Source organism: Pyrgilauda ruficollis, unplaced genomic scaffold, assembly GCF_017590135.1.
Source record: "Pyrgilauda ruficollis isolate IOZ18807 unplaced genomic scaffold, ASM1759013v1 scaffold54, whole genome shotgun sequence".
In the NCBI taxonomy this organism is placed as follows: Eukaryota; Metazoa; Chordata; class Aves; order Passeriformes; family Passeridae; genus Pyrgilauda; species Pyrgilauda ruficollis.
Window position 1 is genome coordinate 5,647,766 of NW_024527044.1, and position 27,155 is coordinate 5,674,920.

At 39.6% G+C, this 27,155-nt stretch overlaps 1 protein-coding gene across 4 annotated transcripts in view; it reads left to right on the forward strand.

The window, feature by feature from the left end:
- Positions 1 to 27,155, forward strand: part of SUPT3H (SPT3 homolog, SAGA and STAGA complex component) — a 256,384-nt gene that overhangs the window by 220,037 nt on the left and 9,192 nt on the right. The window contains exon 12 of one of the 4 annotated variants that reach the window (XM_041480948.1): positions 13,238 to 13,335. The exons of the other annotated variants lie outside the window; for them this stretch is intronic. Within the exon in view, the coding sequence (XP_041336882.1) occupies positions 13,238 to 13,243 (6 nt within the window). The 3' untranslated portion in view covers positions 13,244 to 13,335. Of the gene's footprint in view, positions 1 to 13,237; positions 13,336 to 27,155 lie in introns of those variants that run through there. 4 annotated transcript variants of the gene reach the window in all.

Genomic DNA, 27,155 nt, shown 5'->3' on the forward strand with positions numbered 1-27,155 from the left:
GAAGAGTTTTCTGCTGTACTGGGGCAAGCACAGCTAAAATGTGTGCTTGTGTTTTAGTGAGAACCTCAACAATCAGGTGAAATACTAGAAAATACCAACACAGAGACAGGAGTGCATCAAACTGAAGAATGTGTTGTGTAGCCAGTCATTAAGGACCCATAAAAAAGAAAAATGTAACGTTTTAGGGTTTTTCAGTTCTTCTGTGCAAACCTATATGGAGATTTGGGGTGGGATTCTTCTGGATAGAGACAAATGTTTGTATCTGAGCACAGTGACAAACACCTGTGAGCACAGCTAGACAGGTTGCCCAGAAAAGCTGTGTCTGCCCCATCCCTGGAATTGTTCAAAGCCAGCTTGGACAGGGCTTGGAGCAAACTGGGATAGCAGAAGGTGTCTCTGCCAGTGGCAGGGGTTGGAATGAGATGGTTTTTAAGATTCCTTCCAATTCAAACCACTCCATGATTCTCTGATTTCCTTTATAGTCAATTGAGAGGAACAAGCATTTCTGGGCTGTAATTTATCTCTTCCTAAGGTAGCTGTTTAAGAGGGGTCAAATGGACCATGCTGTGGAAGTGCCTTTTTCTCTACCTTGACAGAATGATGTGTGTGAGGAGTCCTTCTAGTGCAGCTTGACATTTAAGCAAGACAAATTCAAACTAGAAATAAGGCATATATATTTATAACAACATAACTAAGTGCTGAAATAACTTAGCCAATGATTGTGACAGATTATCCATGACTGGAAAATTTAAAATCAAGAGGAGATGTTTCTGTAAAAGCCATGCTTAAGTTCAACCACAGCTATTGGTTCTGGAGAGCCAATTCAAGAAAATTGTGTGGGCTGTGTTATGAGCACTGTGAGGTTAGATGGTCCTTTCCATCCCCAAGAGCTATGAATCATCCTTTGCTGGTGCTTTGGTAAACTGTAAATGTGAAAATCCACTTTGAATGTAGGTCAGGAGCTTATTTGGTTTAAATTCCTGATGTTCACATTAATAGTTTCAAAGGAAATAAGTCAAAATTTGCCTTCCTAAATATAGCAATTTCACTTCAGAGTTACAATTTTCAATATCTTTTCATTAGTTTTGTGTTACACAACATAGTCGGATCTGTTTTTCTAAAAGGAAAAATAAACATCCCAACAATGTAACGTAAGGTTTTGGAATGTAGATATTGATTTTGTAATTTTTGACTTTTGTTTTTAGAAATAAAGTTTTGGTAATTATTTATTGAAAAAGGTAGATTAGAAAGAAAAAAAAATCACAATTGCATTTAAAAGTCAATGGAATAACCATTTTCTAGAACCCTCCAAAAGTTTGGGCTATTATTTCTGTATGTGGCATCTCTATACATTCTTATAAATATTCATATTACTCCTATATTATGAGTAAAATGGGCTAAATACACCACCTTAATTAGAGTAGTGGAAATAACAAGTTATTTCCATTCTTTGAATGTCTTTGGCAAATTTCCATTTTGTCAACATAATTAAGATATATTAATATTAATCTGGTAAGTACTGTAACTTTACATAGTGGAAAAATAAAATAAAATGGACCATGAGAACATTTTTCAATATCAGTTTCAATTTTAATACTTTATATTCTTGTGAAAAGTTATAAAAATGTGTTATTAGTTTATTACCCCATTAAGAAAACAATGCAGCAACAGATGCTTGTTACCCCGATTTTCTCAGTCTGTTTATGGGGATGTTTTATCAAAATGGGTCTTTTAAAAGTTATAAAGATGTAATACTCTCCTAAATTAGGTCATAAATGCCTAATGTGGAAAACTAATACATTTTATTATTTTTCAAGTATGGGTTTATGCATATTAAAATATGCAGCTGTTAGGAAGTCTGGAGTGTGTATAACAGAAACATATTGCATTACAAGATGTTAGTGTCTCTCTGAGTATGTACATTCTTTATGCACATGCCCACATGAGTTTTTGGCACATGGAAGAGACTACATTAACATTTTGGCTCAGTATTATTTTCTAATATACATTATTATTTTATGAATAGATGTAAATGCTGAATATACTGAGCATGTACAGTCATTTTTACTGTGATAAAAAATCCAAATTCTGACAGCAGCCACTTACACAAATTGAGGAGATGGATCTAAAGTGCAGGTAGTGAACAACATTCAGTTGCAACATCAGCAATTGTGTGCTGTGTTTCTGCACAAATGGTAGGAATGTCTGTACAAGGAGCAGTAACAAGATAATGTCCTTGTTTAAACCTTATTTTGTTTTCATGCTAATCATGCTGGAATGGATTCGGTAGTAGCAGAGGTGGAGGAGAAATTCAAGCACCTGCTTTTTGAAGGTAGCATAGTGACCATGACTGCTTTAGGAAATCACAGAATCTCAGAATGTTCAGGTTGGAGGGAGCACAGTGGATCATCTGCTCCTGCCTCCCTGACAAGCAGAATTACCCAGAGCACATAGCACACAGGGTGCAGGATTGTCTCCAGACAGTTCTGGAATATCCCCAGTGAGGGAGACTCCACACCCTCTCTGCTCTCTGTTCAGTGCTTGGTCACTGCACAGGGAAGAAGTTCTTCCTTGTGTCCAGGTGGAACTCACTGGGATCAGCTCCTGCCCATTCCTCCGGTGCCATCGCTGGGCCCTGGAGCAGAGCCTGGGCCCTGCTCGGAGCCCTCCCTGCACACAGGGACACCCAGGGCTGAGGGCCCCTCTCGGCTGTGTCTCCTCTCCAGGCTGAACAGCCCCAGCTCCCTCAGCCTTTCCCTGTCAGGGGAGGCTCCAGGCCCTCCATCATTTTTGTCACCCTCTGCTGAACCTGTTACAGGACCTTCATATCTGTTTTGTCCTGAGGTGTCCAGAAATGGTAGAACCAGAGGGATTTTTCCAACCTAAGTAATTCTGTGATTTGCAAAATTTCCCATAATTTGAGGTGGATAGACCAGTTGTCAAAGATGTTGCTGAACCTCAGACTCCATGTCTCCATTGATGGAAGCCTTTAGTGGTCACAAAAATGTGCATAAAGTGTAGACCAAATGTGTGGCAATGATGGGAGTGAATTAATAGAGACCTCTTTCACACACACATGCCCCTCTCTGAATAATTTATCTATATAGGAAATTCTATGTATGGTATTATTTTTGTATATAAGGGAGGGTTTTTTGTGTTTTATTCTAATTATTGTGGCCTTGTTTGGCCATTTGTCTGAGTGGACACATCCCTCAGCAAGCTGCTCAGGTGGGATTAGACAATTTCTAGAAGGGCCTTCCAGCCCCAGTGAGTCTGAGATTCACAGTGCTGTTGGGTACCTATTTAGGGATTGTGTAAATTCAGGTTTTCTCTCTTCTCATCATTCCCTGGATTCAAGACCTGCATTCCAAAGGCTTTATAGATGTACCCATTATAGTCAAAATCATGCTGTGGCATATTTGTCTCCCTTCTAACCATGTTAGGAATTACACATGAAGCCTGCATGCCATGTAGTTTTAATTAACCTAATTGGTCCCAGTAGCTGTGCTGCCAGCCACCAAAGTGTTGATAGGACTTCTCTGGAAGCTCAGCCAGTCTGTCATCATCTGGTCTCAGAATGCACTAAAGATGATCCTCCCCTTCCAGAACTGTAGGTTTTTATAAGCCTGAAATTCGAACTGATGTGCAAGAGGCTAAATTTGCTGTCATATTCTACTTCTCAAGTTACTGGAGCGTCCTGGATGTCATTCCTGTTTATGAAGTAGATTCTATGGAGGCAGCACAAAATATACCATGATTTCAGTACCAGGGATCCATGGGTAGCGAGGAGTTTAGTTGGCCTTTCTGCAGGAGTTTGTGCTTCAGAAAAGGACAGTCAGAAAGTAGCCTTTACAAAACTAAAAGCCATAGATGTTTTTTTTTCTGAGAGTGTTTCATAGGAAAACAAGCCTTTACAAAACTAAAAGCTGTAGACATGTTTTTCTGCGAGGGTTTCATATGAGGTTGTTGTTCTTGGTGGCAAGATATGCCTGTTTTTGCCCTAAAACCCGATAACGTATCTTATGGACTGTGCCTTGTTGAGGCGCTTTCTTAATTTAGCACTGACTCAAAGTCTTCATAACAAAGTGGAGCAAGCCCTGGTAAACAGTTATTTTATGGCTTCAAGGTTATTTTTTGAGATACGATTTCCGGGATTAAATATTTCAGGACCAGTTTGGTTATCTGCTTGTAGCTTCTTTCTAAGCCAAACTAAAAGGCTTTAACACTTAGTTGTGCACTTTTCTGGGCAGAGTGTTTGTTAATTAAATATATCTTGTGTGTCTGCCCTTCCCAGAAAAATGGATTCTAAAAAAATTTAAAATTATAATAATGACTCCATATTACTATTACTAATATTATTATTGATTTTATCTGAACATTGCTTTCCTCTGCTGCGAAGCCAGGTTAATTTTTTCCCTTTACACTTTACTAATGCCAGTGCTAGGACTGACAGAGGAGAATGCTGAAAATGGGACTTTAGGTGCTGTTTGTCCTGCAAAGGCACGAGACACATCCCCAGGTGGTGCAGAGAGGAATTCCAAGCTGGACCAGGCTGCAGGGTCACCCAGCTGCTGTCACCCAGCAGGGACCTCCTGGTGTAGGAGGGCATTGCTGCAGCTCATTTAAATCTTACATATGTTTATAAATACAACAATATTTGGGGGCTGGTGAGTATTGTGGGATGCACTTGCAGAGGATGCAGTCCAGTGCCTCAGCTTGAATATACTGTGGTGGTGGGGTCTAACCAAGTCACAAGGATGGTTCTCTGAATCCTCATTATAGCCTCAGATTTTATAAAAGTAATGATTTTGTCATCCTACATATGAATGAAAGGTGTTTGCTTTTCTGAACTGTTCACTTTACAGTTTGTAAGGGGTATAAATTCAGAACAGTTCATACTCTGGGACCTTAATTCCTCCAGTTTGTAAAAATAGATCAGTGCAGTCTTGTTTCCATTTGAGGAACTCCTGTCTTTAAGGTGCAGCAAGCTGGAAGGGCTGTTTGTAAAGTCTAGAATTAGAGAGTAATGTAGTGGTTTGGGTTTGAAGAGACTTTAAAGACCATCTCATTCCAACCCCTCTGCCATGGCAGGGAAACCTTCCCCTATCCCAGGCTGCTCCACATCCCAACCAACCTGGCCTTGGACACTTCCAGGGATGGGGCAGCCACAGCTTCCCTGGGTAACCTGTGCCAGGGCCTCACCACCATCCCAGGAAAGGATTTCTGTCTAATGCCTAAACTAAACCTTCCCTCTGTCAGTCATTGAAGAAACAGGATCTACAATTCTAGGCATTTCCATTAACAGTCTGATTTGCTGACAACAGGCTTGATATTTAAAGGAAAACAGTAATAATGTATCATTTGAGGAAAGTGTTCATGATTAGCCACTCTTTTTTCCAGCAAGGTCAACTTCATAGGGTTAACAGGGTTCAAATAACATCTACAATGAAATAAATTGTGGAGTTTCATGTGGTTAAAATAAAGAAGTTCAGATTTTCCAGAAAAAGCAGTTTGGATTTCATCTTGCCAAATGCAGGCATGTAGGAGAGAGTACTTTCAGATCTGCATATCCTTCTAAACAAGATGTTTCTCAACACTGACTGTAAGTGGAGGGGGGTCATTTAGCTCAGACTGAGAGATGTCTGTGGTCAAACCTGAAAAAAAGTTAATTTATATCAATGCACATTAAATAAGTAAAAAATATTTTGGGATGTCTTACTTGATATAGAAGGTGATGTTAGACAGCACTGTAAGGTGTTAGTGATAGGATGACTAGATACAGTACAAATTTTGTTTTATGAAGCCTAATATTTATAATGCATGTCATTTTTATATTTAAAATACTATTTTCTGATTTTTTGTTTCATATCTCAGTGATTGTAAGTTATTTGAAAAGTGAGTTTAGTATCTGTTCTGGCTCTGCATTTCTTTACCAGTTTTATCATCCTATTTTGTTAACTACATGAATATATTCTTTCTTTCAATTGCAGTTATGGGAGCTCTCACTTATAAAAGTAATTAGTAAAAATACTTTTAGGTAAAAGTTGATGTTTTTTTCTGTTGGGCTTTTTCATCTCATGTTAGTAATAACTGTTGAAAACTCTACACGGACAGAATATTTTGTTTCTAAGTACATTGTATGGATTCTTTTTTTTTTTTTTAATGTAATATTAATACATCCTAAGCCTTTGAACAAGTTATTTGTCAAGAATTAGACAGAATAATAGATAAAAATTAGACAGTAATATTAGATAGTATGCTTTATAGGATTTTATTCAGTGTTATGGATTGACAGATATTTACTTGCACAGCAACTACCCCAATATAGGAAAATGTGGTATTTGAAAATCCATGGCACTGTTGGTGATTTCTCTAATTTGTTGTCACATTTGTTAAAATCACACCCCAAGGCCCTTAGTTACAACCTGAAGCCTCACTGAGCTGAGCAAAGTGTGAATGCAGCTCTCATCTGAAGTGTGTGAAGTGGGTTAAAAGGAGAAGTGTTTGGTTGGAGCTGCCAAGGACAGTGATGGAGAAGGAGGCTCAGGCAGAAGAGAGGAGTGAGCAGTGTGAAGGCAGGTGTAAGCACTATTGATACACGTCACTAGCTAAAGCCAGCACAGAAACTACCTAAAATAGATAAGTAGAAGACTGAATTATTGTAGATGCCAGGGAAAAAAAATTGAAGAAGCAAGTTTTTTAAAGGGAAATCCTAAAGGGATGATGGGAAGTGGATGGTGAGTGAGGGAGAGGAGATAGTCACAGCTGGTAAAGGACACTGGGGATTTAAGGATGCATAATCACAGAACAGTTTTGTGTGGAAAGAAACCTTTAAAGGTTATCTAGTCCAAACTTCTTGCAGTGAGCAGGGACACCTCCCCCTCTATCAGGTTGCTCTGAACCCTTTGACTCCTGACCCTGGGTGTTTACAGGGATGGATCATCCACCATCTTTCTGGACAACCTGTGACATTGTTTTATTGCCTTCATTATTAAAAACTTCTGCCTTATATCTAATCTAAATCAACGCTCTTTTGCTTTAAAACAAATATATAAGTTTGTTTTGTCCTATCACAACAGACTCTCATAAAGTTTGTCCAATATATAACTGACCATATCCAAAGCAGCTGAATACTGTGTGTAAAACTTACCAAATACACAGACAAACTTTTGGGTTTTATACACATAATGTATGTGTATAAGTAGGACATTGTGTAGTAGCTGTAAGACAATCCAGAGCATTTCCAAGGGATTATTTCACATCTCAGGTATTTCAGCTGATCCAGCCTTTTGGCTTCATGCCTCAAAATGCTACCAGAGACATGTTATAATTGTCCAGAAATGCCCTGCCTGTTGCGAATTACAGTTTAAACCAAAATATTCAGTACATTACACATATACTCAAAATAGAAGATTTAACCAGGTTATGTGATGTGCATGTTTAAAAAGAAAAAAAATGAAATATGGATATGTTAGATTGAATATAGAGCATATTCAATATGCTATTCCACAAGCTAGAGAGAGAATTTGCCACTCATCCAGAATAGCTCCAAAAAGTCCTTGGTAGCTTGCAATGTCATTTGCTTCTATGTTTAGTGATATTATTATCATGATCTTCGACTTTTCTCTCTTTTCCCTTATTTTTGGATTTGATTATTCAGCACAGTGTTGCATTCCAGAAGTGCCTCTTATGCTTTGAGACACTCAAATATGGCATGTGAATATCACAGAGAAGTGTAAAGAATGTCACTCACAGCATTTGAAACTGAACAGAGAAAATGGAAGAATAAATAACAACTAAAAGTCTACCACCATCACTGTGATTTTTCTCTGAGTTATGCTTCCCAGGAAGAGGTTTTCCTGCAAGAGAACTCTATCTGATTTAAGTATTCGTGTACTGAACTTTCTCTGTGATAGGATTAAATAATTAATACAAAAATGCAAGGGTCTGGAACATCTCTCATGAGGAGAGACTGCAGGAGCTGGGCCTGATTGGTCTGGAGAAGAAAAGACTTAGAGGGAGCTCAGCAATCCATATAAATATCTCCAAGGAGGGTGTCAGAGGTGGTGCCAGACTCTTTTCAATGGTGCCCAGTGACAGGATGGGGAGCAATGGCCATCAAGTGAAACACAAGAAGTTTAGGAAGGAAGAACTTCTTTCCACTGAGGGTGGCAGAGTACTGGGACAGCTGCCCAGGGATGTTGTGGAGTGTCCCTTTGGAAACATTCCAAACACACCTGGACGAGTTCCTGTGTCACCTGCTCCAGGTGACACTACCTTGGCAGGGGTGTTGGACTGGATAATCTCCAGAGGTTCCTTCCATCCCTAACAACTCTGTGATTCTGTGAAATGTCATTATCTATTTTTTTCCTGTCTTCTCTTACATAAGAGATGAAACAATAGATCCCTGTTTACCTTCTCTTTAACTTTTATTGCTATTCCCTCTAGACTCTGCCATGCTGGGCTCTTCTCTGTCTCATCCTGACGAACAGCTATCTTAGCCCAGTGTTTTTGTTGTTCCTGTCCTTATCAGCCCTGTGATAGTTTGCTCTGAATCAAGCAGAGCATTCCCCGCTAGACAGGCCAAAGGAGTAGCCAACAGCCAGGCACACCTTCTGTTGTTTCTTTTTCCTCAGCTGCCTTGTTTTTGTCAGATAAAATTGTAAGCAAAAAGCAAATTACAGTGTTTTCTGATATGAATTGTAATATTATGTCTTCTGCCTTGTAGGCAGTTTAGCCCAAGCTGGCTGGCTGCCCATCCTGAGGCACAAGGACACTGCTTTCCTGGGAGGCTGTGTCAGATAAAGCCCTTAGCTTTTCTGGAAATACAGGCTATTTTTTCCCCATCATTAGTGAAACAAGACCTTATCAGCATAGAAACACAGCCTGCATGGCAACACAACGATACCTGTTTTGCCTCACATTTAACTCCTGCTCCAAAGCATATTTCTAGTATGGCTATTAAAATAAAAGCTTTTAAGGTAGAAAGTCTGCTGGCTGACACTGTGATTATTAGCTACGCAGTTAGGACAGTTCTCCAGCTGTCTGGGCTGAGGTTTTTCAGAGGAGCTGACTGCATAAAGCTATGTCTGTACCAGGTGATTAACTGTGTCTGTGCTCTCTGACACTCAGGCTAACAAGCATGGCATGACCCATGCTCATATTATTCCATCTTCTTATTCTCCAAAATAGGGTGGCCATCTCCAGGCTGCCCTTTGAGAATGACTTCTGGCCTCCAAATACCTCTGAACTGTGTCCTGGCATTGGGAAATGGTAGTTGCATTCCTGGGGCTAGTAAAGTGGTTTAAGTGTAAAGGGTTTTTTTGAGGGTCCAAGAATATTCCCTGAGACTCTTTGAACTTGAGGTCAAGTCTTAATATGTTGACTGCTCTAAAGCTGAAATCTTAAACCCTGGCCCTCAGAGAAGCCACAGACATGGCTTCATGGCGTTACCACGTGCTGTTTGAGATATGAAAAAAGGTACCTTTGCCTCAGTGGCTTTATGGGGTCAATTCTATTTTATAAATAAGTCATTCTTAACTACTGAAATATAGAAATTTCAGTTGTCTTGAAGAACTGGCATTTCAGGTCCTCTTCAACAGCATTCAGTATCTAATGCATCTTGTTATATAGAATCACAGAATTGTTGATGTTGGAAAAAGCTTTCTTATCAAATCCAACTGTCCACCTACCAGCATGACCATTTTCAACATTAAACCATGCCCTCAAGTGCCATAGCCACACCTTTTTTGAAGACTTCCAGGGATGGTAACTGCATCAATTCCCTGAGCAGCCTCTTCCACAACCCTTTCTGTGAAGAGTTTTTTCCTAGTATCTAAACTTCTCCTGGCACGACTTGAGTCCATTTCTAGATGATGCTTATTAATACTAGTAGTTGCTGCGCACTGCAGACATTAGGGCTGCTTAACTCAGGGTTGTCTGAACTGCAGATGTTGATGATACATATTTTTTTCCATTTTTCTTTCATGTAAGAGCATCTTTTGTCTTCTTTAATTTCATTAAAGGCCAGGTTGATGGGGCCCTGAGCAATTTGATCTAGTGGAAGATGCCTCTGTCCATGGCAGAGGTTGGAAGTAGATGACCTTTAAGGTCCCTCCCAGCCCAAACCATTCTGTGATTCCATGAATGGGAGGATTGATGTCAAACCATACATTCAGATCTTCTGATCAAACACTGTGTGGCTGCAATGGATGTCCTTGTGTGCCCCAGTGTGGTCTCTATGTTTGTTTTATGTTCCTGATGGCCAGAGACCTGCTCCAAAGCTCCTGTTGGCTTTTGGTCCAGGCACTGGATCTCTCTTGTGTGGACTGGTAATGCTTTCACACAGTCCTTCTGTGGTCTGGATACCTACAGTGAAGTCACAGCACTTGCTGTTTGACATCAAAGCCTGCCCCAGTGAGAATGAACATAATGAGCAAATAATGACCTCATTGTGTGTGTACACAAGGAAAAGAGAAAAGAAGTTATGAAGCAGAACCACTTTCATTTGTGCAGCACTGTTTTAATAACCAGCAGATTTTGGGGAAAGGGCTGGAAAAATGTAAAATGATAAATAGACTTATGCTTCAAAGTTGAGATTTTTTTTAACAAGTACGAAAGTTCATTTTGACATACTAAAAAAACCAAAAAAAAAACAAAAAAAAAAAAACCTTGATTTTTAGGCAAGATCCTGAGAGAGCTATCAGGATTCCCAGTTGATGCTTGTCAGGATATTTTCTTTTTTCTTTTCCCCCCAGTCCTTCCATGGTACTACTAATATGAACCTCCTAGCTGCAGACTTGGAGCAGCCCAGTGTGATAGCTTTACCACAAAGGGCTTCTGTATATTCCAGGAGTCAGGATATAGCACTCTTCTAACAGAAAATGCCCTGTAATGAAGGTGAAGCTCAGACATTATTTATTCCAAATACCGGATCTTTCCATCTGCAAGTTTATAGAGGCTAAGAAATTGTTGAATTTGGAGATTTGCAAATAGAAATTACAAGCTCAACTCTGAAAATATTCCCTCCTGGAAAACAAGTCCTATTCCCTCTTGTGAGCATTATCCTCATGCAGCATTAGATTGGTACAGAAGGAATTTTGAAGGTGGACAGTTTTGCTCATAAAGACACGACACTGTCTGCTCCTGGAACGAAGCAGCTGATCCTGAGCTCGGGTACGTGGAGAGAACAGACCATCACTTGTGTAGAATTATGTGGAATATTTTTTGTGTGTTTCTTCACCAGGTCCACTTTTTAGGCTGCAGCAGGTTAAAGTTAGAGCTGTGCAAATTTTGAGAAGCCTACATCCAAATTAAGGCTGGCTCACTTCCAGAAATGGCTGGAGCTGGCAAATTTAAATCATTTTCAAGTTGGAGCTGGGTTTTTTCTGGGTTTTATGTCATCACTTATGAGTTAAAACTGAGGAAAAACCTGGCTTGTGACTGATTTAACCTCTTTTTGCCTCCTGCCTTGGTCTAGAGTATTTTTTCTGTATGTGTGACTTGTTTGTTGAGAACTAACCACTGATGGGATTATACAGTGTGTCAGGTCTCTGGAATTGCCCTTCTAATAAAACAGGGAATTTTTTAAAGCTTTTATTTTATATCTTTACAGGATATTGGTTGCTGACATATCTAGTGGTTCTTAAAAGATTTTCTTAAAAATAAATTATTTTTCCACTTTATATTTTTGTGCAATTCAGATATTTCATGACACTTTTAAAATCAACTGGCATTAGCAACACCTTGGAATGTGGCACTTCTGCTTCAGTAATGAATTAAAAGTTTCTTAGCATGTAGTTTATCTGAATTATTTTTGTGTCAGGGGGATAATTTATATACATGACTTCACAGGTGAGATCACTCTTAAGTCCTAGATCAGTAAATAACTTTGTCTTTGCCCATGACAGAGTGACTGGAATGAGATGATCTTCAAGGTCCCTTCCAACCCAAACCATTCTGTGATTTATGCATGTGGATGGTTATGAATGTGGATGGTTATTCTGAATTGATCTGAGAAGCTCTGGAGAAGGTGCCGTGATCGTATCATGGGAATCTGAGGAAACAGATTACTTCAGTAAAATACAGGTGCCTGGTTAGAACTTGACCTTTTGAAGAGCTGTCCAAACATTTACTCACTCTCACAACACCCTCGTGAAGTAGAGTATAAATATTATCTCAATTTTATGGACAAGAAGGTGAGCACCAAGAGAGTCTGGATTAAAACTTAGGAATTTGTGGCATGCAGTTTCTTGCTTAATCCATTAGACCATGGTGTTTGGTTTGTCAATAGTCCCGTGCTTTATAAACTGGACAAAACCTTTAAAAAAACAATTAGTTTAGATAGGCAGGAGTTCAGTTCTCCCTGCATAAAAAAGACATGAAGGCATGTCACATCATCATAGCCAGACTTGGGGATTTTTTTCCATATTTTTCCATCTTTGCCTAAAAGTGCTTTTGAAGGTGGTAGTGTATTCATAAAACCTTCTGGAGGAAGGGCAGCTCAGAAAAAAAATTTCCCTGTTCAATTAAGTTGTTCATCTCTTTAACCTGAATTTACCAAAGCACATTGTTAGGGAAGCAATACTGTACCTGTAATTATCTCGGTGAATGGTGCGACCATGTTTGCATACAATGAATTCACATTTGGTTTATGTAAAGTAAAATTTACAAATGTCATCTATGTCAAGTCCTTGGGATGTTTCCTGTCACCCACCCATTGAAACAAGGCTAAAAAGCATAGTAGAAATGCCAAAGGCTGCCATCATTGTCTCTTTCGAACTGCCATGGAACTGAAATGATACAGGACAAGAGGGCAAATGTTGAGAACTGGAAAAACAGAAAAACAGAGCAGCATGAAATGTCAAACCACATTTTTAAGGCCCTTTTTACTATATTTCCATAAATGCATGAGGGAATTATGTTGCGAATACTTGAAACTGTTTATTTTCATTTTTGGCTTGATTTTCTAGCATTGAAAAAACCATGTCTAATGATCTTGAGTATTCTTAAAGAAAAAAATTATATTTTACATAATGGTTTGCATGTGTGAGTTCCCTCTGGCAGGAGGGCTGTAATTAGCCTGTCGTCTCTGAGAGAAGAGACTATCTGTCTTAAAGATGCAACAGTGAGTCTTGGCTGCTAGAGCTAGGAGCAGAACATTGTGATTTTGTTAAAAGATAAACATTATCCCTTTTCACTTATTCATCTTTCTCCTCTTCCTGCTTCTTTGGCTCAGAGTTAGCCTGGAGAGGCAAAGGACAACTGAGCACAGTTTCTTCCTTCCTCATTCAGCAAGGCGTGGCGAAAGATCTTGGCTTCTTGACATCAATAACTTTGCTTCAACTCAACTTGGAACTGTTTGGGCAGCCTTTCAAAAATAAAAAGGTACGATAAAAGGGAACTGAACTTCCTGTTTTAGTCATAAAAAAGCAGATTCAGCTAATGCACACTTTCCTTTGGAATTGTCCATGTACTGCTTGGGAGAGTCAAAGAATCATTTCCATTGGAAAAGACCCCAAAAATAATCGAGTCCAACCAGGAGCCCAACACTGTCAGTCCATCACTAAGCCATGTTCCTCAGTGCCACATCTACACATTTTTAAATACGTCCAGGGATGGTGACTCCACCACAGCCCTGGGTGTTCCAGTACTTTGCTTGTTCCAGTACTTTGCACTTTCCATGACGAAATTTTTCCTCATGTCCAAGCTAAATCTCCCCTGGTGCAACTCGAGGCTATTTCCTTTTGTCCTGTCACTTATTACCTGGGAGAAGAGACCAACCCTCACCTGGCTCCACTCTCCTGTCAGGGAGTTGTAGAGAGTGAGAAGGTCCCCCCTGAGCCTCCTTTCCCCCAGGCTGAACCACTCCAGCTCCCTCAGCTGCTCCTCATCAGACTTGTGCTCCAGACCCTTCCCCAGTGAGTTGAGGATGTGGAATATTATTCCTTTGCACAACATTATTGTAGCTATTAAAAGACAATCAGCCAGAGTAGGGTGGTGGCAGAGAGTGTTGTGTGTGTTTCAGCCTTTTGTGGTCTTGTTACTAAAGGAGAGTAATTTTGGTAGAAAGGCTTTTCTGCTTTTGGGTATCCATGTGTGTCCTTGATCAGAGGAGGTGGAAGGAGAGAAGGAAAACTCAAAACCACCACAGAGTCAGAAAAATGTAACTGGTTTGAGCTGGCATAGATGTGCTGGTGTGTGTTAACTCTTGGTATTATCGTGCCTGAGGTTTCATTTCCAGCATTAACAGGGAAAGCTGTAATGCAGGAGATGATCACACATGGCATCTTTCCAGACCAACTGGTTGCATTAGCAGGGACTGGGGAAAAAGGTGAGGTTTCCAGTGGCAACAGGAGTATATTGAATTTCATTTTGAAGACTGCCATTACATGTGCCAGTCCATCAGACAATATGTTGATCTGCTGGTGAAAATGTAACTGCAGTGGCAGGGACATTTCTCCATGGGTAATGACGTGTGGACCAGGATCCCTGAATGTCCCCGTTGTCAAATTTATTGACTTGTGCCACATCAATTTATTCCTGAGCTTTCTTTGTAATCCTTCTGCTGCTGCTGTCCTTCTGCCCCTCTTCTCTTCTATTTTGTGTAATTAGTCTGAACAGTATAATTTTCTTTTCTTATTCCATGCAACCTTTATTCTCCACCCCTCTGCTTTCCTGATACTTTTCTTTGCCAAATAGTCAGAGATTTCTCTCAGTTCTGAGTTCCTATGTAAGCTATAATTTTATTCCATTATGAGTGAGCACTGCTACTGCAGGCCTGGAACTGATTACTGTTTGCATATATCCAGCATCACCAGCCAAAGAGTCAAAGACCAAAGAGACTTCTCGGAACCTTACAAGGATTTCAAAATCACCTTGTTATTCTTTTCAGATTCCCCATTTTGTTGGGAATTTCTTTTTTCTTCCAGTTGTATCAGTATTCAAAGGCCAAGTTTATATTTTGAAAAGTAGTTGTAGATGTTAATTACCTTCACAAACAGTCCAAAACATTAAATCTCATTTTAAGTTAGCACCTATTTCCTGTCCTGGATATCTCAAAGTCCTTGATTAGATCAGTATGAACTTCATTTGCACTTTTCTGAAGTGTATTTCAGACTTGGGGATTGACAGACCCTTGCTGGGAGGCTGAGAGCAAAGCTTTTGTGTGTTTTGTCTTGGTACTCGGCTCTAGCTGGAACAAGTACTTTCATTGTTTTTGGAATATTTCAATGCTTTATTTCTTCATCCCAGAAAGGAGAAATCCCAAAAATAAAAGAAATGAGAAAGAGATCAATCATTTGGAAAGTTAAAAATATTAGAAGAAAATATAAGATTTTTCTTTTTTAATAAAGTTAATGAGAGGTTGTGCTCTTCTGAAAATGCAAGCTGAAATTTCTATTGATTTCCTTTATAGATGTTATATATTATTATTGTGTTCTGGAAAGATGGGATAATTAGGAACTGAAATATAACAGGGGTGATACTGGCCCGTCTGATACCTCTTCTGCCTTTCAGTTCTTGCAAAGGAATACTTACAGGAATTGTGACTTGAAAAATGGAGAAAACTGTGGTGAACTAACTTACTTCTGCAGTGCCAATCACTTCCCTCAAGAGCTCCGTAATAAATCTTGGTTTGCCATGGTCACTCATGCATTGGCTTTTATACTCTCTCCAGGATGTTTCATCAACAAAAATAAAAAAAAATATTTTGAAGACCATTGATCTGTCCATCTTCTTGCTGCTCTTAGATAATTTCTTGGTAGTTTCTGCCCCACACAGGAGCACTTATTGCTGACAAGAGCACTGCTGGTCTGGCAGCGACAAAAAACAACTTCTTTAAGTGGTCTTGTGTGGAATTGCATGTCTCATTTTAAGCCTCCCTTAACATAAAGTGCTTAATTGGCCTGTGTCTCTGGACTGGGTAAATGGATGCAGTTCTGAAGATGTTACTTTGTTCTTCCCTTGGAGAGTATATTGAAGGTAATTGACTGGTAACAAAAACTTAGAACAACCAGCCAAATTATCTCTGAAATATTGTTGAATAGCCATTTCTGTGAATTCAGTGATTTATTAGGTCAGATTTGTTGTCCTCTTTCCATGTCAGTGTCTCCCATTGTCTTTTCCTGGTGGTACCCCTAGAACTCCTTAGTTTTTGACTTGATCTTTTCAGGATGTGCCAGGTGAATTTGTCTATAATATTTGTTATTTTCTATAAGTAAGGATAGCACTGGAAAAATAAAAAGAAACTCTGTTGACTGTAGTACCTTTTGATCACTGCCATTATTCTTCAGATTGTGGATTAATACCCAGCTATTGTTCAGTAAAATCAATTCCACCAATTACTGTTCTTCTGAAATTATTTTCTAAATCTTGATTTTCTATTCTCTGCTGCTACTGGCATGAGGTTCCTTAAAGTTGAGGGGAATTAGACTCTGACTGCTTTAGGAATTTTAGGAATCAGGCTGTGACTGAGTGATCTGATCTAGTGGAAGGTATTCTTGCCTATGGCAGAGGGGTTGGAACTTTAAGGTCATTTCCAACCCAAGCCAGTCTATGATTCCATGATTCTGTGCTTTTACCAGCAGTACAAGTAGGAGCAGATGTGTAGAAGACATAGTTGGTGCTCACCCTCCAGGCACACAATGAGCATTTCAGTAGGGTTTACTTTCAGTCTAGCACTAGGTCCAGTCTGACCTCATTGACTGAATGCCTCTTTGGAGTGAATCTTTTGATTTGCTTTTACCCAAAAAAAGACCAGGTAGCGTGCTCTGAAATCATTCTACAGTACAAAATTATGTGCAGTAAGTGAGGATGAATGGGAGATTTTTTTCAAAAACACACCCCTGGTCCAAACTAAAGTATCCCCACAGATGGATCCTTTCGTACTTGGTTCAGACATCTCAGTAAATCAAATAATGGGCTCATCTGGATCAGCTGGTACTTAAATATTTCTGTGCATGTGGCCAAAATGCTTCTTAGCATCCCACTTGGACATGCTCTTTTCACATTAATGTCACCATTATTGTTGAGACAGTTGTAATTGCTGTTCATGCAACTATTTATGTAGAAAAGTAATACCAGAGAAACTCCAACTTAGAAATAAGGCACGAGCCAATTAACAGTAGAACAAAGTACCAAGTGAAGTTCTGCATTGTCTCGTTCTTGATGACTCCAAGTGGAGGTCAAATGAATTTCTGGAAAATATGCTTTTGTTAAACTGGTTAGTGGCCCAGAATAAGGGCAACTGGCTGAAATTCTGTGGTCTGTGGTATGTGGGAGGTCAGACTAGATGATCTAATTTTCCCTTCTGACTTTAAACTGTATGAACTGAATGTGAGCAATTCCCCTGATTACAGGACACTTCTGGCCTTTGAAATCTGCAGGATCTGTCAGTTACCAGTAAAGAACATTTGCTATTTCACCATCAAATCAAGGAATTAATTTTAGGATATCACATTGTTATATCCTGCTTTATGATGTGTATAAGAAAAAATCCCCCCTACCTATAGCATGATTCAGATTAGGCCAAAGGTGTATTGTAAACTTAGCCTTTGGTATTGCTTATCACAACTGAGATTCAAAATCAGAGCTGAAAAAGGACTTGGTTTTAGAGTTTCAGTGCCAGGAAGGTTAACGGGATATTGACAGCTTTAGGAATGAAATGTCAGAGAGGAAATTAGAGCAAACATTCATCATGAGCCAGCACACAGCATGGCTGGTTTCAATAGAGGCAGCAGATCCTCTGTAGTAACGCCCCCACTAATAGTGGCATTATCACTGCTTCCAGATGGCGTCAACAGAAACACACAGAGCTCTTGCAGGGACCTATAATTTATCCTGATCCCTTCCTCCTCTGGATTCACCCAGAAGGAAGGCAAGTGGTACCACAGCCAACCCCAACTGTTTTCTTTTTTCTTTTTTTTTTTTTTCTTTTTTTTTTTTTGCCAGGAAGTGTGGGGTGGAGCAGGATCACATCTGGGGGTCCCTGAAGCCCACCAACAGTGACTGCTCTGAGTCTTGGAATGGGTGCATCCACGGCTCTTCTTACCCACTTCCTTCTGATTTCACTCTGTCACTTGTATTAGGCTGGTCCATGCCCCAGATCAGAAGGCAAATTGCAGCTCCCTTACCCTGCTTTTAGATCCTCAGTCAGCCCCTTCGTTTTTTCTTTTTATTGTTAAATCAACAAGCAGCCTGGTCTAGTGGAAGGTGTCCCTGCCCATGGCATGGGGTTGGAACAAGATCACCTTTCCAACCCAAACCATTCAGTGATTCTATGATTTTATTACCTAAATGTATGTGCATTCTCAATGAGTTTTACTCAACCACTGAAAAATCATCATTTTATCAGAGATAAAACTAAGAAAACTAAGAAATGGGAGATATTTCTAACTGTATTCTTCAAAAAGCATGTTCCTTGGAAAAAATGGATAAAACTGTGTTAGTCTTCACAGTAAATGTGGATTCAAATACATTTAAGAAGTTGATAAATAAGGTGTGTCTCCTAAAGAAGAAAACTGCAGCAAAATTAGTATTTGTGTACTAATATAAAGATGCAACACTGTGAAAAAGAATGTCTCAAAATATACTGAGGTGATGCAAGGTTATTTTCAGAAAGTTCAGATTTTAATGTTTCTCAAAAGCAGGAGATACAGATGGCAATTCTAAAAAATTTCTTCTTCACAAAGTGCATTAAGAACTTTTGCACTTCTCAGTTTAAATTTCTGGGTTACCTCAGCAAACATATATGTTTAAAAAGGTATCTACTTTTCACATTTCAGTGAGTGAAAAAAGGAAAGGCATGCATTACCAGTGTATTTCTTTCCCATGTCTGTCTTACACATTTTGGAGGAGAAAGTGGGAAAAGAAAGAAGGATCCAGTTGCTGCTAAGCTCTGTTTGGTTTTGAACTGTTTGGGTATCTCCAAAAGCCAGCTCTGGCGCCTTAAATTTTGCTTTCATGAAGAACATGGTAATTCAAAATAGCTTGCTGAGTTTTGGTTAGTGTAGCAGCAGGTCTCTTCATACCTTTTTTTTTTTTTTTTTTTTTTTTTTTTTGGTAAGTAAATACCCATGATTTATAGAATATTTTGTTTCAATTATTTTGACTTTGCCTTTCACCTCTTTGACCTAGAAAATTGAGAGTACTTTAATAACCAGTGTCCTTGTTAGAAACTTATTATGTGGCTCTTTCTGGAACAGCAAGTCAAGTATGTGGCACAGTATAAGGAATTTCAATGTAATTTGTTTAGAGAGCCTGTTGCTTGACAAACCTTTTCTGAACAGGCTACATGGTAAATGAGAAATTGGAAGTCTTGGGGCTGGGAAGGATAATGGACAATAGATGCTTTCACTTCTGGTCCCTGTTCAAGTCCAATCTGTCAAAGACTGAAAGTTGTTCCTTTTTCAAAGTGGGCAAGTGGCCTGTGAGTAAGTGGTTGGTTGACTCTGCCTGGTGCCTGGTAAAATTTGCCCACAAGTCAAAAATGTCCCCCCATTTGGCTCCCCAGCCCAGTCATTTCAAAAGCCAAAGCTGACTCTGCAGCTGCCTTTTTTTCCAGATCAGGAGCAAGATGTTTTACTCATTTATCTTTTTATCTTTTAATTTGTTTATTTGTTATATTTTGTCAACATATGTTATATGTCGTCCCCTTGTTTTCCTCTGTAAGGCCTGTTGGAAGTACCACATGGAACACAGCAAAAATGGGTAGTTTTCTTGAGGATGAAAGAATTTCCTCCCCCAGCAGAGATCAGTGGTTCACAGTGGGTCAGGACCAATTATTCACCCCATCAACAGCACCCTTGGAGGAATAAATATCGCCCCAAGACATGCTCTGCTGCAATATCTCTTCATTTGCTAAGGGCTCTGTGAGACTCAGTCATGCTTTCCAGTTGAATCATGCCCAGCTAAAGACAGATGAAGGAAATATGAAGCAATTAAGTGACACTAAATGACACCAATTTATCAAGAATAAATAAAAGTTTGGTGGTAAAGATGGCTTGTGAGTTCATCCAGTCTCAGCAAATCTCAGTCACCCTTTCTGGGATGGAGAACCCAGCCTTTCAGCAGGAGAATGTTCCCAAAAAGGTGTAGTGGTTTTGAGCAATTTCTTCAATGGACTGGACATCAGCAGGCTTTTCTCTGGCACCAAGGTGGCAAGTGGCCTTTTTTTCCTCTTTCTTTCTTATTTTTTCTCGTTAAGCAGACTGAATAATTACAGGAAAAAAAAAAAAGGAGAGAAAAATATATGCTTCATTTACATTTGGTATCCAAGATTGGACTTTAGCTTGTGGGAAGTATGAAAGCTCCCCCAAGCTTTTGAGGGCCCTGTTGTGCCCTTAGTGAAAACTGCTGGCTGCTCCACATTAGTATTTAGGATTCTCCTGCTCCTATTCCCAAGCACTGATTTTCTCTCTTGTGTGGGCAATGCCTTGTTTGGTAATGCCAAAATTCTTCATGTGTCCTACAACAAGAAGTAGATCTGTTTTTCTACAGTTTCTGCAACATCTGCAGATATATTTTAGACCCCTAATGTGGTTGGGAGAGAATGAAGTAAATTTTGGATGGAATTATTTTAAGACAGAAGCCCTTCACTTCTGTACAGAGGAGATGATGTTGGTAAGAGACAAAGATCTGCAGAAATCAGGTTAAAAAAAAACCAGTAGAGACAGAGATAGGCTGGTCAAAAGAGAGTGGAAATAATGAGTTATGGAAAGATGGTAGAATGGGATGGAAACCAAAGGGTGGATAAGCTGAACTGGAGGGCAAAGACAGATAAATAGAAGGATAGATTTAATTAATGTTAAGCAGAGTTGGTAATAAAGAACTAGGAAAAATGCTATTGTGAGGAACACGAAAAGGTGAGCAGGAAAATATGATGAGAGAAAAAAATGAAAATTATTCCATTTATTAGGAAATATCTTGTAGTTTCTAAGAAATTATTTAATAGTGGTGCACCTTTTAGAAAGCTGAGAAGGAAGTAATAGTGAAAAAGCAATGAAGAAACATTTAACTAGATATTATTTAAAGTTTATTTTTTTAGTCTTTGTAAGGTTTTAGTCACATAGCTACTGGTGAAATGGCCAGCTAAGATCAGTAGCTGGTTTTAAATATCTCAGCATTAGAGTTTATTTTGTAGAAATGCTACTATTTATTAGAAATGCTACTAGATATTATGTTACTATTGTGCAATAATGTATTATAACCAGTGCCAAAATATACCAACTGGTATGTATGTGTATTACTGAGATTGGTTGGTATGAAAAAACAATGGCTCATTATAAATTAAATATAGACTTGCCCAGATGGTTCCATTTCTTCTCTAAAACCAAAGGCATAGGGAAATAGGCAAAAAGGATTTATTTTTTTTTTCATCACAAACTCCATGTATGTTCAGGTTCTTATTTACTTTGAAGTTTACTTTTGAAATAAGATAACTTTATGGTTTGGGAAATGAGTGGATAAGAATACAAAATGTCTCAATTACGCGTTAAACTCTTAGGAAGTCACACCTGCATTCAAGACTTGAGTGTTAGAATAGCTCCAGTATCCAAAAAAGTATCGGGATTTATGAACATCTTCAGTACAGCTAGGGTGATGGACTTCTTGGCAAAATATGGGGCAACAGGCCAATTCTCTACCCAATGGCTGTCTGTTTCCAAGACCTGCCTATGAACCTGTGTGTGTGACTATGTCCCAGTGTCCAAAAAATAGGTCTTAGCCCCACTGAAGTGCCTCAGATTCTTCTTCCCTAAAAATCATGATCTAACGTTAGAAAGAATTTTTCTTCCCACCCATTAGGATTTGAAGGAGAAGGTGTTGAGCCCACCAGTTGATAGAGGATGATAATCCGCAGTAATCTCTACTGATTTAATCATCTCCATTTCATCATTTTAGCCTCTGAAACCTAGTCCAGCTTCTCTTGTCCACTTACTCCAGGGCTTTTGTGCCATGCACTGCTGAAACAGGAAGCTGAGGAGTCAAAATGCTCCCCATCAATGGGCTGCAGTGGAGTGTATCCATGCCCTGACAATGAAAATCAGCTCCTTCCTTGGCAGAACATGCTGCTGGAGGCTTCTGTGTGGTGTCATTTACAGCCGTGTTGTCTTTGTAGATTCCTGCTACGATGTGAGAACACTGATGAGTGGAGGGGGAAGGGGCCAACCTTCCCCTTGCCATATGGGAAACATCTGTAATGGGCAGCAGGGCTCTCTCTAAAGAAAGGTGTTGTCATTTCTTAGTTCAAAGTGTTACATAGACAAAAGGTATCAAGTTGAATTTTTACCAGCCTTGACTGTCCCAGCCTCTGGAGCAAGGCATTCACTGTAAAGCCAAAGTGTTCTTTTAAATGAGACAGCGAGTAGTATTTTAAACTGTCTCACCCAAAAAAAATGCAACATCCACTGGAAAAGTATAGAGTAGTCAAAGTGCTCCAAAAATAAAACAAAAGAAACAATATCATGCCCTTTTATTTTGGCCCCTTAACTCTAGTCCTCTGAGAGCAGCGCTGATTGATGTTAGTGATGCAACCTAAAAATTAATGTCAATTACCCAAAACAAAATGCACATAAGTGACTTCAGGGTCTGATTTCAGTCCACAAAAGCCAGGAAATTCAGAGCTACTGGAGAGACGAAAACCTGGATTTCACATTCCCATCTTACCAACTGCCATTCTGCTGGGGGGAAAAGGAGAAACAAAGGAAAAGGGAGTTACACCATTACAATAAATAATGTGATGGAGACAACAGTTCTCTCTTTGCCAAAGCCTGAATCCACTGGGTCCCATTAGCTTTAAATCCAGGAACTGCAATGTGTTCTAGGTTTGGGGCTCAGTTACTTCCCTACCACCTTTCTGCTTTTTAAAAATATAAACTCCTTTATTGTTTTAGTTAACAATAACATTTAGTGAGACCTAACTAACTCTTCATTTACAGTAATTATTTAGTGTTCTTTCATTTCCAGCCACTGGAAGTGGGGATGTTGCTGTAGCCCAGGTTATCTATTTGATGCAATAACTGCACATCCAAATGGGATTGACCGTGCACTCTGATAAATGAACATGCAGTAATCGAGACGTTCTGGTATCAGCATGCAAACAAATCAAAATGTTCTAACATCAAAGTACGTATGAAAAAACTTCCTTGCAGGATTTAAATATTCCTCAGTGTTATTAAAAAAATATGGGCTGTGATATCATGAAATGCCCATGGTGGGGTTACAAGCGAGTAATCCATCTCCCTATTCCTAAACCCATATTTAGTGCTGAACAATGGCAATCAGCCAGAAGAATCTCGTGGCCTGGCCAGTTTGTTTTCAGACAAGTATCACTTTTATACATGTGCATATAAATGTGTGTCTCTTAAACTGCATACAAGGGAAAAAGATGAGATGTGGTAAAGAAGAAAAGAGAGTTTGATGTGATGGGTCAGACCACTGAGATATTGTTGATGGCATTGGTCTGTCCTTGCATTTCAAAATAAGTTTCATTTAAGTAACATGTGCCATAGTAAGTGACATGTGAAATTAGGTCTGTGCAGGGGGTGTATAGCATGAAGGTTCTGAGTCAGCCGAGTTATTTCATTTGTTTCACAAAGTAAACATTATTTACCCAGCCCCCACCCACAACCAATCAGTCAGAAAACTAAAGAAATGACTAGTCAGAAAACTGAAACTACTAGTCATTTCTAGGAAGGACATTTTGGAATCCTATTATTCTCAGCAACCGTCCAGTGTCCCTGGGATGACCCATTTGCCCAAGATGTCAAGCAGGTATGAAACAGATGGACAGAAAGACATTTAGAAAGATTAAAGACAACTTGAGCTGTACATTAAAGAGACTTGAAGTCTATGTCCACTTGTGAACCAACTTTTACAACATATGATCGTGGATATAATGTCATTTTAAAAGTATAATGTGGTGAAAAGCCTTCCCTTCCTTGGGATCCCAAGTTCCTTGGCTCATTCTTGCAGCTCATAACTTGCCCACAACTCTCTGAAGGTGCAGTTAGGGCTCTCCTCAGTGCAGGTTGCCCAGCACAGGAGCCTGTGAGGCTTTGGGCAGTGTTCCCATACTCCCAATGTGCCACTGTCATGGTTTGTGCTCATCAGACCCTGCTGACCACAGGAAGGAGTTTGTCTGTCCTGCAGGTAGGAAATGCTGGGGAGAGCAGGACCAGGCCATGCAGCGTGAGTGGTGGCCAGGAGGGGACTGCCCTCTTCACGTGCCCCAACTCACTCCTCTACAAACAAAACCATCCCCAAGTCCAGCTCCTCATGTGCTCAGCATATTTCAGCGCTGATACCGAATTGCAGGAGATAGTGAGCAGGGCCACTATCACCCAGACCCAGTTGGTATCTGGTGTTTCTCACAAATCATAGAATCCTTTTGGTTGGAAAAGCTCTCTAAGATCATAGGATCCAATTGAATCCATTAACCCAGCACTGCCAAGCGCAGCACTAAAACCAGTCCCCAAGTGCCACATCTACATATTGACCACTTCATTCTTGTTACCCATTTTTCCTCTTCTATTTGCTTTGCATATATTGAAGAAATCAGTCATTCATACTCCTTTCTTTTCCAAATCCTCATGCTTGAATGGGATAAATGTGTCATTACTTTGCTGAGACTGGCCCAATATTAAATGGGTTTTTACTTAAGGGAGAAGCATCCTTCTGTGATTATCACCAATTACTAATGAAGTGTTAACTGTCCAAAGCAATTAACTGCTCTGCTTTGTATTTTTTACAGGCATATTGCATTCTTTGCATAAGGAGTAGGACATCCTGCATGTAATTAAGGAATAAGCGTTAATTTCCTAAATTATAAATGCTTGCCATCATCAAAAATCAAATACCTGTATCAATACATGCCTGGAATAATGTTCTAATTAAGGATGGAGTTTGTTTTGAAGGATAGGGGCATTTGGCTTTCATACTTAATGAACCATTTTTTAACTTTGGATTTGATCCTGATTTTCATAAGTTCAGGAGGGACCAGGAAACCTATTTTGATTCAGGGCTATTTCTAATATAAATGTCATAAAAGCTGGTAGTGTAATAATTTATTCTGCTGCTAAAATATTGGTTTAACTGGTTAAACTGCCTCAGCACTCGGATTTTTTCTCCAGTGTGTTGCAGAAATAAATGGGAAAGATCGATTGGATGCCATTCTGCAGCCTAATCCTAGGTAATTTATTCAGTTTTACCTGAGAGAAAGGTCCAAATATATATATTCTTCTGGTTTTAATCAGTCTAACTACAATTGATTCAACTTTTGCCTGAATAAGGAGTGAGTAAAAACTGAGCAAGAGCCTCAAGATTTGGCTCTTATTCATTAACCTCAGGGCAGACTTCATTTAGTGTGATTTTTTAGCTATTAAAATGTTGGTTGGCTTCCATTTGAGCTCAAATTCCTAATATCACCAAATAATTATGTGTAGATGATGAAATGAAAAAACAGGCATGTAGTCTCCAAACACGTTTCAGTCTGGGTGGCTGAAATGGCTCATAACATTCAATGCATGAAAATGGGGTGGATTGAATAAATTAGCAGAATCACAAAAGGAAACCACTATAGGAAATAGTTTTACATGTGTAATCACTGAAATACTCTAGTGAATGTGTCAATCTGTACTAAATAAATATATTTGTTTATAGACATGTTCTGTATTAGCTTCCACTCTTTCACAGCACTTTGCCAAGCAAAATCCCACTAGAAGTAGGATGTTCGCACCCGAGTAGGAGTTTCTTGGATAAATATTTTTTCTATATTGAGACCAAAACCACTTCTACAAATTTCAGACTTTGATTGAAATGGTATATTTCTTTTGCCTCTTTTTTTTTCTCTTCTTCCCCCCCCCCCCCCCACCCCGTCTTCCCATCTCCTTCACTGACAACCACTGATGCATTACCTTAGTTCCTCTTACCTCCCACTGCTCCGGTGCGCCAGCGCCCCTCTGCAGACAGAGCACATCAGTCAGGGCTGAGCAGGGCAAGAAGTGGCCACACCCCGGTGCTGCCACCAGCAAAGGGCCTCAGAGCCTGAGAAAATTCCTCTCTTCACAGACCTGAGCTGTTGGTTGGGCTCTCGTTTCCCCAGTGAAATGCTCTGCTGAATCAGAGAGAGCAGGGGTGCTGTGCCCTCTGCAGAGAGCATTTGCAAGATGCCTTCAGGAGGTGGGGGAGAGGTTTGTTGCAAAATGTCATTAGATGCTGCTTTTCGTTACGACTTCAACAGTTTTAGGGGGAAGATGTAGGTGAACTCTGTTGGTTTGCCCAAATAATTAAATTTCAAAGTAATGCCCACTCCTCCTATGCAATAGCTGCCAAATTCAGCAATGTTTCTATACATCTAGTATTTTAGCCATTACAATGGAAGATAAAATGCAATGAAAATAATAATTATGGCATAGTACACAATGTATTCAAAGTATTGTGTATTAGCCCTGTAATCAAGCAATCCTCAAAAAAAGGTTTTTAGTGAGTGATAGTATTTCTGTTTCAAAGGCAGGGGAAATGGAAGCTCAGAGGCACTAAGTGGTTTGTCTGAGGCCACACAGCAAGTAAGTGTCAGAGCTGGGAGCAGAGCCCAGCCCTGGCTCCTGCCCTTGTACTCAGAGACTGTACCACACCATATTGTTTCCTAATAAATTTGCTCTTTAGCTCCTATGCTGAGGTCATGAGCAGTGGTGACACAGAGGGGGAATTTAACCTCTTCTGTCACTTCCTACAGAAAAAAACCCTGAGCTTTTACAGCACTAGAAGAAAATCTTAAAAGGTCAAATAAAGGCATTCCTGGAGATGGGGAGCCATCCAGGTTGTTTGGTGCTGAATTGCTTTCAGGCTGAACGATTTTTTATTGTTAGTGGTATATTTTCACATGGCAGTGCTGTGACTGTGCAGTGCCCTGGGTCATAAACCAGAGGTTTCAGTGTCCAGTCATACCTAAAGTCTCAAGACTTCCAGTTTTAATTTAATTCTCAGACATAATAAAGGTCCCTGTGTACATTACTGTTGCCATGCAGCTAAAGCAGTGAGTTGAGGCACATCAGGAGAGGCGAGTTTGACCCTTGAGCAGCTCCAGGTGTTTTGACCAGTTTGATGTGAAGCAGTAAAGACACAAATGAACTAATCGCACTGCTCATGAGGAGATCAGG